The sequence below is a fragment of the Haliotis asinina genome, chromosome 2 (genome assembly GCF_037392515.1).
Source record: "Haliotis asinina isolate JCU_RB_2024 chromosome 2, JCU_Hal_asi_v2, whole genome shotgun sequence".
In the NCBI taxonomy this organism is placed as follows: domain Eukaryota; kingdom Metazoa; phylum Mollusca; class Gastropoda; order Lepetellida; family Haliotidae; genus Haliotis; species Haliotis asinina.
In genome coordinates, this window is record NC_090281.1 from 15,973,633 (window position 1) to 15,988,009 (window position 14,377).

Here is a 14,377-nt window from a genome sequence, read left to right on the forward strand (position 1 = left end):
AACCAATATTTATCAATGGAAATTTCAAGGACTATTTACAGTTGGCAATTTCAAGGGCACTAAACTCATAAAATATAGGTCAAGGTCAACACAGATATCAGGCATATACAAATGGTAATGTCACTGACATCTCACTGTTAATATCAAGGTCATGGTTAGCATAAATATCAAAGGATTTTGAGAAATAAATACACAGTGTTCACTCCCATCCATGATTACAACACAACACACATACTCACTGCCAGCACACAATGTCTGCAATCTAACCCACTCAGTATTTTCTGACAACTGGTAGGCATTGGCACTCAATCACTTGTTACGTGCAAATTAATATTAAAAAACATCATAGTCAGTCTACTGGGCATTGGAGAGGAAAGACAAATGCATCTCCCGCAATGAAGTATCAAACCTTTGCGCGGGCATCTCGTGCAGCTTCTGCCTCTGCCGCCATGGCTCTCTGAAGCTGGACTGGCAGTCTGACGTCCTTACTGGAAAGTAGAGTCACCGTGACATTTACAATAGCAGTGTCATAAGTTTGTTTGTCTGATTGTTTGTTGCTAAACACCAAACACAGCAATATTCCTCCTATGTGGTGGTATTCTGTAAATAATAAAATCTGGACCAGATAATCCAGTGATCAACAGTATGAGTATTAATATATGCAATTATTATTGCCAAAAGGCAACACTGACTGAGGACCTGCATTACTAAGATTGTACTGGCAGCTGCCACATGTTACTAAGATTGTACTGGCAGCTGCCACATGTTACTAAGATTGTACTGGTAGCTGCCACATGTTACTAAGATCGTACTGGCAGCTGCCACATGTTACTAAGATTGTACTGGTAGCTGCCACATGTTACTAACATGATAATGGCCATAGTAAGTACTAACATTGGCTATTCGCATGTGTAACTATAAATTCTGACATAAACAGTAGTTGTGCTGCTTAGGTAACACTGGCTTTCATCATGTATTGCTTTTGGATATTATCTATTTTAATTCCCCTTGTATACATACATCCTTACATAAGATTACCTTACTTCTGGGACTTAATGTCAGTCTAGCACTTGCTGGACTATGGGAATGTTGGCTAAACCCCGAAGTTCAGCAATGTAGAAATCATGTGAGGCTGAGTAGGGAGATCGGAGCTACATACATCTGTATACACACTCTTTATGTTTGCCGTATATAAGCCATATGTTTCCATTAATGAGTGTTTAAGTTTAGTTACAGAATGATTTTTACTGCCTTCTGACAAGTTCTTGGAACATTAGACTACTTCTGAGAACTGAAAAACTAAGTAATTACAGAGTGCAGGAAAGTAACATGGCTGTAAAATAGCAGTAAAACCTGGCACAACATTCATGAGTAGTCTGTGATATTTCCTACAAGTCATTTTATGACTTGCTTTTGTTTTGTGAGCATCTTAGTAAGTGAATATGTCATTATCTACTTAGAGACATAAAAAGCACCTGTTCCACTTTTAAAGGTAATTATATTTGAGGAAACTATGTGTATACATTTCCATTATAGTCATGTGTTGCCAAGGTGATATTGATATGTCACAAGTTAACTTAGTTATGTTGACCAATAGCTATTTGTAGCCAAGGTGATATTGACAATGGCCATTTGAAGCCAAGGCGACATTAGTCAAATGTTTAACTACATTGCTTGTAAATTAAAGATGACCAACACAAAGCTGACAGGTTAATACGGTGTTTTCACTGCAACAAGCAATTACAGCTTAAACTATCTGGTAACCATGACAACTCACATTTCCACTCTTTCCACCTTGATCCCCCATTTGTCCGTGGCCTCGTCTAGCATAGACTGTCATCAGAAACAAACATGTCACTTAAAAGCAAAATATTAGGAGTAAACGATAATATATCAAGGAAAACAACAAGGTTCCTATATTCCATGCCATATGTCTTACAGCATTCCATGCAGTAAGTAGATAGAATAGCCATATATCATGCCAACCCCTGTAGGTTATTGTCTACCTATGCCCGTCTTATCACTATCTTAAAGGGGCACTCCGTTCAATTTGGCAGCCCTGCAAATTTGACTCCTTAGACTTATTAAGGCCTCTTACTTTTAATAATTACCCCAAATGACGTTAAGACAATGTATTATATTCACATAAAACACTGACATGTGATCATGAAGCACTTTTTTTTATCAATTTATAGTTATACCATTAAACCATCACTATATCACATTGGGCCAACAAATTTTCAAAAGATAGAATATCTTGAAAGATTATTTTGTTTATTTTGCCTCTTTGGAAAAAGAGAAGATAGAAAATAAGATCAGATTTGATGAAGCTGTGTGGAATTAGAAATACCTGCCTTCTTGATCACCCGTGACAGGTTATTTTCAACACAGACTGCCAGATTTTCAAATTAACCTGCCAGACGTTAATGGTTAAAGTTTAAACAAGTTCATGAAGGTATTTTGTGTGCAGGCAACTTTTGCTCGGAGTTGCGTAGTTTTACATCTAACCAGGTGGATGGTCTGGCTAAAAGTTTCGGGAGTTTCATACCCTGAACTGTGTTCTGGGAACAAACGTTATGAGCCAGAGGATCAAAAGTAGCCAAATAAAGAAATGTTGTGGTTCCAATTACACCTCTTAAACATTTTGGGTAGCACATGTTTTTCAGAAGTAAATTACTAACTAATAATGCATTTATCAATATGTAATTGTCTATTCAATCAGCCTTGCAGCCGTCTTATCAACTTTCTCTATCAGAATCACAGATGTCCATGAGTGCCAATAAAGAAAAACACAATGGTATCTGAAAGCTTAATTTATTCATGCCACCTAAAAATATAGGATTGGCCCCAGAATTTAAGGGATGTTAGAGTAATTGGAAGCACAACATTTTTCACTTTAGGTATAGTCCATATTGTGAGCAGCGATCTATGCCACTGTCATACGATGACACACTCTAAAGCTGAGTCACCGCATGATCCATTTGTCGCATCCTACGACTGGTATAGTTTGCTAAGGACTAATTCTTTCAAAGAATTCCCATGGAGTTAACTGTAATGATATAGTATTCTTGAGTCATCAATTCAGTCTTTGGGTCTTTTTTCAAAATTTGTGATCATTCCAGAACCAACCTGCATACTGTGGCTGATGAGTTCACGCTCAGCCAGAATCTCAGACAGGTTTTTCGTCCCAAGAACATTCCGAAGGGTAGTCTGAGCCAAGAGCTGGGTGGAGTTTGGTGCATTCTCGACGTTGGCTACTGACACGGTTGGGTTGTAGATTCTGTAGTAGACAACAGCATCCACTGACACCGTCACGCTGTCTCGCGTCAGCACCTGAAACAACCAGTCACATGTTAAACACTGACACAGTTGTGTTGTAGATTCTGTAGTTCAGTCACTATAAACCTCCAATGACATCACTCAATTGTCTCTCCTCTTACCGAGTAAACCTTTATAAGCAGTTTCATTGGAATTCTCCCCCAAATCCCACAGATTTTCTACAGAATTGCCAAGAGATTTTCTGAGGAATAGTCCTTGATTTTGAATTATTTTACATGTAGAAGTATTGAGTACAATCGTAAAATATCACATCAATGAAAACTCCCAATATAATGTGCCAAAGTCTGGTTTAAACCTGCTGCCGTTTGCTTACTTTCATCCATTAGCCCACAAAGTGTGCAAGGTGATGCATCAGCTGCTAGTTTCATCCCAGTTCATTTCAACAGTAAATACCAAAATTTAAAATCATCTGTAAACTATATCTTTTTGGTCAGTTCATAATTTGAATCAAAACTTTGGAGTCAGTTTTGATCCTTCACATCACAATGACATGGCTAGCCTATATGTTTGAGGAGTTGTTTTTAAAATGAGGGATTATTGTGATACATATTGTCTTTTGTAAGTCTTTTATAATTTGGTCCGTAAGACAATATTCGTCACATAACTATTTTCTACATGCTGTATGTACGTTTTATTGCTTAACATATATCCCCACTGATCCTACTTATTGTTTTCATGCAAAAACAAAATGGAAACATGTTCCACATCCCAGTTATGATTTTAGTACATGACAGTCAATATGGCATCACCAATATTAGTGAGTCTCTATCATGAACTACGTAATGTAGCATAACAACTTAGATCTACCTAGTAGGGCTTATGTGTTCATAAATGGTAATGACACAATGTAAAAAACTATATTCACTTAGAAAAGTAATTCTCAATTTCTGCCACCTACTTCTGGCATGACGTCTTTGTGTTAATAGTTACTGGTAGTCCCTGAGGGAGTTGAGTTTTGCAAGAGGTACAGCAAATTCCCTGTTCAAGACCAAGACATACATGTTTAAATCTTACAGGCTTCCCGTTTGATTGTAATCCTTGTTGTCAGATTCATTCCTGTGGAAACCTAAGATAACCAATGATATAGCTACAGCTTGGTCACCTTGACCTGAGCTACTCTACATACACATGACCCGGGAGGTCAAATGGCACAGGTCAAGTTAACAGCAATAATTAGGGGAGCAGAGAATGTTAAACAGCTTGCTTGTCCCGGCTATTCCAACATGTTGACTATCAACTGACAAAATTGAAACTCTTCACAATAATAGACCCAACCAGTTGTAACATGGTTGGACAATGTATAAGTATTCATTTGATCAGGTCAACAAGTTGTCTGCATACGTAAAATCTTTTGAAGCATATGTTTGTAAGTATCTCCCCAGAAAATTTTGGCCAAAGAATTGTTGCTATATTTAACATGTACTGAATGCCCCTTGTGTCATTCTGTGTTGCAAAATGTAGCCTTGATGATTCATATATTAATACTGTGTGGTTTGTGGTACTGCGAGTGATCCAAATTGCTACCTACAGCTGCACTGTACCTGTTACAGCATCTGTCACAATGGCCTGGGGTGGTGGGGTAGACCAGTGGTTAAAGTGTTCGCTCATCACGCTGAAAGACACAGGTTCGATTCCCAACATGGGTACATTGTGTGAAGCCCATTTCTGGCGTCACCTGTGCTTATATTGCTGGAATATTGCTAAAAGCGGTATGAAACTAAAGTTACTCACTCACAATGACATTGGGTTGTATATTCTGTCTAATTCTATACCTATGTAAACTTAGGATAGTAATACAGGGGTACAATAGGGATGACATCATCAAAATGCATATTACACCCAAGATTCCATATTGAAGCCCTGTCGCTACGCTATGATTTCTCTGATTAAGTAACAGATGAATGTAAAATAAGTAGGTAAGTAATAAATATACAACATCATACTAGTGCATTTGGATATTTTGTGCTGAACGAGAAGATGTCACGGGAGCAGAAAAACTCCTCCTCCAATCCTATATATGTAAACAATATTATCCAAAAATACAGCTTTGTATTTCTGTTCACTGACAAGCCTTTAAAGCCAGATAAGATCTTTTCCTTTTTTTTCCTTTTGATTTCCTTAAACCAGGACCATTCCAGAACAAACGTTTGCCTTCAGTATAACATACACATCCCACAACAGTTACCTACTCTGTATCAACAACACACCCCAGTTGTTTCAGTAACAAAAGTTTAGGCATAAAATAGAACTTGATCTGCAGTAAATTCCAACCTCCTAAATCAGTTGTTTATGATTTAGCTGGAGAAAGTGACTATTTTCTTCTTGTGTGGATTAAATAAGATCTTTTTTCAATTAATATAAAATATTCCTTGAGGGACTTAAAACTCAAGTCATTAGCATAACCTGATCTTATTAACAATATTCTTTAACACCCTGGATCATGGTAATCTATAACAGATCCAAATCTCCATGGTTGAGACATAACAGATATGTACATGCAGTTTCCACACACATTATTACCTTTAAAAATGGAACTGGTGCTTTTTAGGACTCCACGTAAAATTACTAAGAAACTCACAAAACAAAATGGCATGTAACCATTTGTGAAACATCACAGACTACTTGTGAATGTTGTGCCAGATTTTACTGCTATTTTATAGCCATGCTGCTTTCCTGCACTCTATTTACTTAGTTTTTCAGGTCTCAGAAATAGTCTAATGTTCCAAGACATTCTCAAATAGAAGTAAAAACAGATCTTTTAGCAAATTCAAACATTTATCAACAGTAACATATGACTCATTTACAGCAAATATAAAGAGTGTATATATACGTATGTAAGCAGCTTTGGCCCTTTTACTCAAATTTCAAACTGAGTTTGATAACTTGAGAGAGATGAATTTTTAACTCAATTGCATTTTTTAGATAGAAAACCCAAACAACTTAAGTAATCTATCCCTCTACCTCAAATTGCCTACAAGGACTAAGTACAATTTCAATTTCAGTACATTCTGGGAAAATCATTTTCTCAAATATGAGTGAAAACTTTAACTTAAGTCAAAAGTCAGATCTCTTCGATCTCCGATCTCCCTACTCAGCCTCACATGATATCTACATTGCTGAACCTCGTTTAACAAAGATCCCCATAGTCCAGCAAGTGCTTGACTGACATTAAGTCAGAGAAGTAAGGTACAACAACAACACTCATCTATGGACACATAATCTTCCAGTTAGACTATTCGTGAAGATCTGGGTTAGAATTGGTCTTCAGCAACCTATGCTTGTCATCAGAGGTGATCGGGGTAGTCAAACTCTCTGACTTGGTAGACTACATGTCATCGCATCCCAGTTGTGTAGATCGATACCCATGGTTTGTCCTGATCAGATTCAATTATTTACAGACTGCCATCACATAGTTGGAATATTGCTGAATGCAGCATTATAACATAGAACATACCAACCAACCAAAATCCTACACCTCATCAGGTTCATTGAATATCATGTTTAACAGATTAGGTCAGACTAATTTTATTTCCTGTTTATGGCTCAGCCTCTCATATATTTTCAAGAATAAGAAAAAAAAATATAAATGAATTTTCCCTGCTGGAAAAATAAATTCCTAATGTAAACTTACAACAATTTTTTAAGATAGTTTTTGGCACCATGCACACTTCATAAATCTTCAAAACTAAAATACTTCAAATATCTAGAAGAAATGTTACTTTGATTGATGATTTTATTTTTTTCCTTCCTGCCTTTAGATTTTCTGGGGAGAAAAATCCATGAAACAAGAAATAAAACGAAAAATGCCACAGACAGGGTTTGGTTGATCATGACACAGTCAGGCTGGTAAGGTTCATCATCAGCTCAGGGTCCTTATCTCCTCTACACACAGCCCAGACAGTGAATGTGACTTCTACCAGGAAACACTGTCTCATGGAACCCACTGAGAACTTTCCGGAGATTATGTTGACTCCCCAAGTGAGCAGCCCTCTGCATTACCCAGGGTGTCAGAAAGGTGGAGAACCCGGGCACTCTCCTGATCTGCGCGAAGAGATCAGGAGGTACCAAACCAAGGGTACCGAGAACAATGGGGAGCCTGACCACAGTGTACTTGGGATGCAAGCAAGACATTTCAAAGCCAAGGTCTGCATATTTTCCCGAATCTTGCAATGTCACTGCTGTCAAAAGGGACAGAAAATTCAATGATGTAAATAAATTCATTGGCTTTATCAAAAAGGACAAGATCAGGTTTCTTGGCTTGAAATCCTCTGAGGCTGTAAATGGAAATATTCCAAAGATTATCCCTGCTGTTATTACTATTCATTTTTATCTGCTCAAATATTTTTATCATGTGACTTGTAACCATGCTGCATTGCTATGTACACTGGCCACTCTACATGTGTGGCATGTCTAATTCATCAATGATTCAGCACGCTAACAGTACACATCAGTAAACCTTTCATTTTAACAACATGAAACCATGGCAACACAGCCAGAAAGTGGCCATAAGGTTGGAAAGTCTACTTTCAGTTGCAAAAGGGCAGATACAGAAAGCACTAACATGACTCAGTTCAAGATGGTGTTTTAGATGCCCAATCCTTTAGTGTAAGCAGTTACTGGCTATCAATGGTACATTCTTGTCCTCATGACATTCATCTGGAGTTAAGAGAAGCAGTCTACAAATATATCACAGGCTGATATTCTACACAATCAGTAAACCCCCAAAATACAATTAACAATTTCCAATCTCAGGCTTATAATTAATACCCCTTGGGTATTTAATTAGTTTACAAGGTCGTCTTGAAATAAACTGATATTAAAAGAACCAAGAGAAAAAGGTTTTCGGGACTAAACAGTTTATGTAACTGTTATGATATGGGTCTTGGGTCCAAGTGAGGGTTCCAGTGAAATCCCTTATCTAACTGGCGTGCTGATCTGCTTTAACTCAGCAAAGAGTCCAAAGTCACAAGAAGCTAATTACAACTTTATTGACAAGAAATAGAATAACAAGGGTGGCCACAGAGAGTTGGTACAACCCTCTGGGCTGAGGACTAGAGCTGACCTGTGTTGGGAATCTAAACCCTACTGATGGACAAATGGAGGTGGAGACTATTTAACTAAAACTGAAATGATACAATGATTATGATTTGCTGACTGATACAAACATGGGAGTAACGTACAATAGCCAATGAAATACAGAATAAACAAAATGGGGTGTGTCCTACAGAACTTCAGTTCTTCAACTGTAGTTGTTTCATGATGCATTCAGCATTACCCAAAACAAGATGACATCAGTCTGCGAGGAACCAAATCTGGACCAGACAATCCAGTGATGTACATCATGAGCATCAATCTATTCATTCAGGACATGATATTCTCATCCACAGATCGCTGCACAAATCTAAACCATGGCTTCACTGAGGAAACAGGCACAGGTTACAGAAGTACAATTCTAACTCAGAGCTTCACAGAGTAAAGAAGCACAGGTTACAGAAGTACAATTCTAACTCAGAGCTTCACAGAGTAAAGAAGCACAGGTTACAGAAGTACAATTCTAACTCAGAGCTTCACAGAGTAAAGAAGCACAGGTTACAGAAGTACAATTCTAACTCAGAGCTTCACAGAGTAAAGAAGCACAGGTTACAGAAGTACAATTCTAACTCAGAGCTTCACAGAGGAGACAAACACAGGTTACAGAAGTACAATTCTAACTCAGAGCTCCACAGAGTAAAGAAGCACAGGTTACAGAAGTACAATTCTAACTCAGAGCTTCACAAAGAGACAAACACAGGTTACAGAAGTACAATTCTAACTCAGAGCTTCACAGAGGAGACAAACACAGGTTACAGAAGAACAATTCTAACTCAGAGCTTCACAGAGTAAAGAAGCACAGGTTACAGAAGTACAATTCTAACTCAGAGCTTCACAGAGGAGACAAACACAGGTTACAAAAGTACAATTCTAACTCAGAGCTCCACAGAGTAAAGAAGCACAGGTTACAGAAGTACAATTCTAACTCAGAGCTTCACAAAGAGACAAACACAGGTTACAGAAGTACAATTCTAACTCAGAGCTTCACAGAGGAGACAAACACAGGTTACAGAAGAACAATTCTAACTCAGAGCTTCACAGAGTAAAGAAGCACAGGTTACAGAAGTACAATTCTAACTCAGAGCTTCACAGAGTAAAGAAGCACAGGTTACAGAAGTACAATTCTAACTCAGAGCTTCACAGAGTAAAGAAGCACAGGTTACAGAAGTACAATTCCAACTCAGAGCTTCACAGAGGAGACAAACACAGGTTACAGAAGTACAATTCTAACTCAGAGCTTCACAGAGGAGACAAACACAGGTTACAGAAGTACAATTCTAACCCAGAGCTTCACAAGAAGACAAGCACAGGTTACGGAAATATAATTCTAACCCAGAGCTTCACAAGGAGACAAGCACAGGTTATAGAATACAATTCTAACCCAGAGCTTCATAATGGAGTGAGTGAATGAATTTAGTTTTATGCCACTTTTAGCAATATTACAGCAATATCATGGTGGGGGACACCAGAAATCGACTTCAAACATTGTGTCCATGTTGGGAATAGAAACTGTGTCTTTGGTGTGGCAGACTGTAGAGAAGCATACACTGCTGAACAATTCTAACTTGGATTTTCACTTGGGTATGATAATGGACTATAGTCAGTTAGATAATTGCAATTTCTATAAACTCAAGTACATTGATGTCAGAGCCGTTCTCAGAGGAAACAAAACTTGCAATTCATAGACAATTCAACATAACAATGACATTAAAACTGACTCTTTCAAACAGACTTTGCATGCAGATATCACAGCGGACTACACACACTTGGATACTAATTGTTACACGTTCCACAACACACTTCCAAGACACTGTGTCCTGCCTCATGGGGCTCTCCACAACACAAAGAGAGATAATTACAGGTCAAATTCAAGGAGTCTCAACTATATTTTTTCCACAATCGAACCTAAAAATAGTAAAATACTGATTAATTTAACATAAACTTTGATTAATTAAACATCTGGAACAGGTCAAAAAACATCTGTAAGGATAAAAATTTCCCACAACCGCCACTCACAGCTGAACAACAATTAATATTCGGATAATTTTCTACAAAAACATAGGATTTGTGTCAAAATTTGCACTAGACCTTTCACACAAAACAGTGAATTCATTACCTAAATCTGCAAAACATTCAAAAGAGAGAGGGGACTCAACTCAAAAAAGTACTCCTCATGTGCATCGATATACTCAATGAGGATATGATATCCCAAATATAACATGTCACAAAGGAGGTGGTCCAAAAATTTGAAAACAATCCAATCAATACATTTGAGAACCATTTTACATCAGGTTAAATAAATAACACTAGAATACAAAACTGACTATGTTCAAACCAAGCGCATCTTCCATAAAACATGCCAGTTCGTGATCCACATTTGCACACTGTTAAACTGACACCACTTTCCAAAGGTCCCTATCCTGGAGTACTGATAAATTATGAATCTGGAACTAGTATTTCAGAAGCTCATCTTCCTGATGAATGTGACCCTGTCAGGCATGATATATGGGGCTGCCAGGCTAGGAGGAAAGTTCCTGCATCAGCAACTTCAAATGCTAGGAATCATCTAGGGAGAGGATGACAAGATCCAAAAGTAGAAACTACTCAGGGAATATTTATTACACATTGTTGTGTAATATTAAAGTTATACACGGCTTCTGATCTTGTTTCCATGGTTACCATTGCTACAGCATGTCTGCATATTGACCACTACATTTCTCATTGCCACTAAAATGCCGGTACTGTATGATTCAAAATGATACAGCTATTCTGAATAATTAGTTTCTCACAATCTCAGCTGTGAATTAAAGTCAGAGTCAGGAAAATGTAAATATTTTCTCACAAGGGACATGAACTTTGAAACGCCTGACAGTCAAGTCACTGTTCCTACTCTTGGAACCAACTCAAAGAATCAATGTCCCTATTCCTTGCTTTTAGAGGCTCGAGGTTCATATGTCTGCCTGTTCTTGCAGACTGAACTTCTCAGGGGACTTGTATTACATAGCAGATCTTACCTGTTCTCATATTTCACCCTGACAATGAAGATCACAAGTGTAGAACAAAACATTATTAGAATTGCAGTCTGTGTGACAAATGCAGTAACTGAAAGCTCTGCCATACAAAGAACCTTCCAATTCATCATCAAGCTTAATGTATTTGACTAAAAATCTCCTTCAAGAGATGCCAAATTTTCATAATTTAGCTTTAATACAAGTGGGTAGTTTAAGTAAAAATATAATGAATGAAGTTAATGGAAATCTTAAAATCTCGCATGAATGGTACAGTTAGGAGATAAACATCATGTGTTGGCCAATTTCCGGGTGTTATTGAGTATTTGAAGCACGGGAATGCATTTGGAACCGACGGCGTCAGCTGGAGGTTTCAAATGAAATATTCCCGTGCTTCAAATACTCAATAACACCCGGAAATTGGCCAACACATGATGTTTATCGACATTGTAAACAAAAAAGTAAACCAAAGGCGTTTTACTGTCTGCACTCGTTTACATCGAGTAGGGGTACAGCAGTAAAGTGTCATCAGCTGGCCGTATCAGCTGGTTCCCATGGTAGCACCTGGAGTTGCTCATTTGTGACGTCATTCTAACTTTACGTCACAATATGATTTGAATTACGTCACCACTGTTGGTGACACAACAAAACAATTGTTTGCGTGTCAATGCGCAGTGAATAGTCTTGCAGTTTCCAGGAATCTAATACCATTTGATAATGTTTTTCAACCAATCAGATTACAGAACACAGTAACTTTTGGTTTACAATAAGGGTTTAACGTTGTTTTGAACAGAATTTCTGTTATATCATGTCAGATTAATGCTGAAGAAAAGCCTTCAAGTCATGAAAGTTCTGGATGTTTAGTATGAAACCAACAAGACGAGTATGGTGATGACTGGTCTTGAATCAAATATCAGTCTGCACTGATATTTTTGCACCGCACTCCGCAATATTCCAGCTATATGGCAGCTGTCTGTCAATAATCGAGTCTTGACAAGATAACCCAGTGATCAACAGCATAAGCATTGATCTGCACAAGTGGGAACCAATGATGTGTCAGCCAAGTCATTGAGCCTGACCTCCCAATCCCATTAGTCAACATTACGACAACCATAGTTGCCTTTTATGGCAAGCATGGTTTGCTGAAGATCTATTCAGCCCTGGATCTTCCTGGGTCTGTGAATTAACTAAATGCAACATAATGCCTAGGGACCCTTCTGTTTCCATCTGGACATAAAGATAAAATTAGACTTCGAAAACCTCACTGAATAGCTCTAATGCAGATGAATGGATATTTGTTCGAAAATCACAGAAATTAATGTACTGAGCGCTTAACACTTTTTGGAGTAAATAATTGAATTAGACAAAAAAAACTGATCCATTTCTGAATGTCATCTCTCTTGACCATTTTTTGTAATGAAAGCTGAAAAAAGATACCCCAAAAGTCCTTGAACCTCAGATACAAAGACAAATTACTCAGCTTTTTGATGTAATATTTTCTTATGGAACTGAACTTAATCAGTTTCTGTTGACAAAAGGTAAAATGTCACAATCCCTTAACAAAAGGTCTAAGTACTGGACTGATGTATTCATTTCCACGTATAGGAGTATACAGAAAGAAGCTGTTTGAACTTCCCAGACGTGATATACGTGATATATACCCTATCTGGCCACCTTCCCTAGCATCTATAGACAGCAGCATTATCTCCAGACATGCCTGTGATATCAAGTGATATCGAGTGATGTCCGGTGATACAACAAGCTCCTGGACCATTTCCTCGCCTAAACATACCATTTCCCTTCTGGTACACACAGTATAAAAACCTCCATATCAAAAACATGTTTCAATCAAGATTTTCTCAATTCAGTCAATCAATCAATTCTTACTCAAAAATGTTGGAACAAGAGCCAAAATAAAAAGATATATGCATAGGAACAATTTCTTCACAGGATTTGTAAATTACTTATGAATTTCGGTGTTATATTTATTTAGGCCTCACAATATAGTTTGGGAACATACTGTTATATTTCTCACGATTATTGTCCACGATTCACGCATTATTGCAATGATAAAAACAGCCAGTGAAGGCAATCAAAATCAACACTTGCTAAACTTCATTTCACCTTGCTATACACTGCCTATATTCATGAAGCTACAGCTAGAACTGTGCATACATCATTCACTTAGTGGGATCAGAAATCGGGATTGATTCCCAGTAATAAGTTTCATAACAACTGTTTCAATAAGAGTAGTGTAAATTTTATGTTATTGGAAATATATACCTGATATTTGACTACTCCTTTGACGTAAACAGGAGGTAATGCACCATGCTATGTAATACATGCACTAACAATGTCAACACTGATGACCGATGCTTGCATTGTTTTCAAATTGCAATTATTTTTAGAACTTTAGGTTTGGCACATTTTCAGTTTTCTGCAAGAATACAGGACACTGCATACTCCCTCCTTTCTTAATAATTCATCTACATCATCCCAACGAGATGCATTTGGTTCTGTGAAATACTGAATGCTCATATCATATAAAGCTGGCCTCAGCAGCAGAAATCACTTCAATTAGAATGATAAAACAGTGATATAAAGTTAATTCCATCCCCAGGTAACATTTAATCTGCTGCATGAAAAAAATTGTTGAAAAAAAATATTAATGGCATATACATCTTTTCAAGTTTCATCCATCAAAAAATAATGGAGACACAAATTGTACGCTTTGAAAGTTGAAACATTTCTCCACTTTTAAGTAAACTCAGACCTCCAGATAAGATTTAACTCATGTGGGTACTGTACCTATTGTTGAGTGGGTAAATGTTGAGTGGGTATTTCAGATTCCACTACCCGCTGCTTTGAAATATGTGGGTATTTCAGTGATTTTACTCACCTCTGTATATGTCATTGAGTAAGTCTACAAAGCAGGTATA

At 37.5% G+C, this 14,377-nt stretch overlaps 1 protein-coding gene across 2 annotated transcripts in view; it reads right to left on the reverse strand.

Annotated features, from left to right (window-relative positions):
* Positions 1–14,377, reverse strand: part of LOC137273313 (band 7 protein AGAP004871-like) — a 101,723-nt gene that overhangs the window by 6,158 nt on the left and 81,188 nt on the right. For both annotated transcript variants that reach the window (XM_067805884.1, XM_067805883.1), the window contains exons 5-7: positions 3,130–3,333; positions 1,778–1,833; positions 410–488 (exon numbers count right to left, since the gene is read on the reverse strand). In XM_067805884.1, the coding sequence (XP_067661985.1) occupies positions 410–488; positions 1,778–1,833; positions 3,130–3,333 (339 nt within the window). The remainder of the gene's footprint in view (positions 1–409; positions 489–1,777; positions 1,834–3,129; positions 3,334–14,377) is intronic.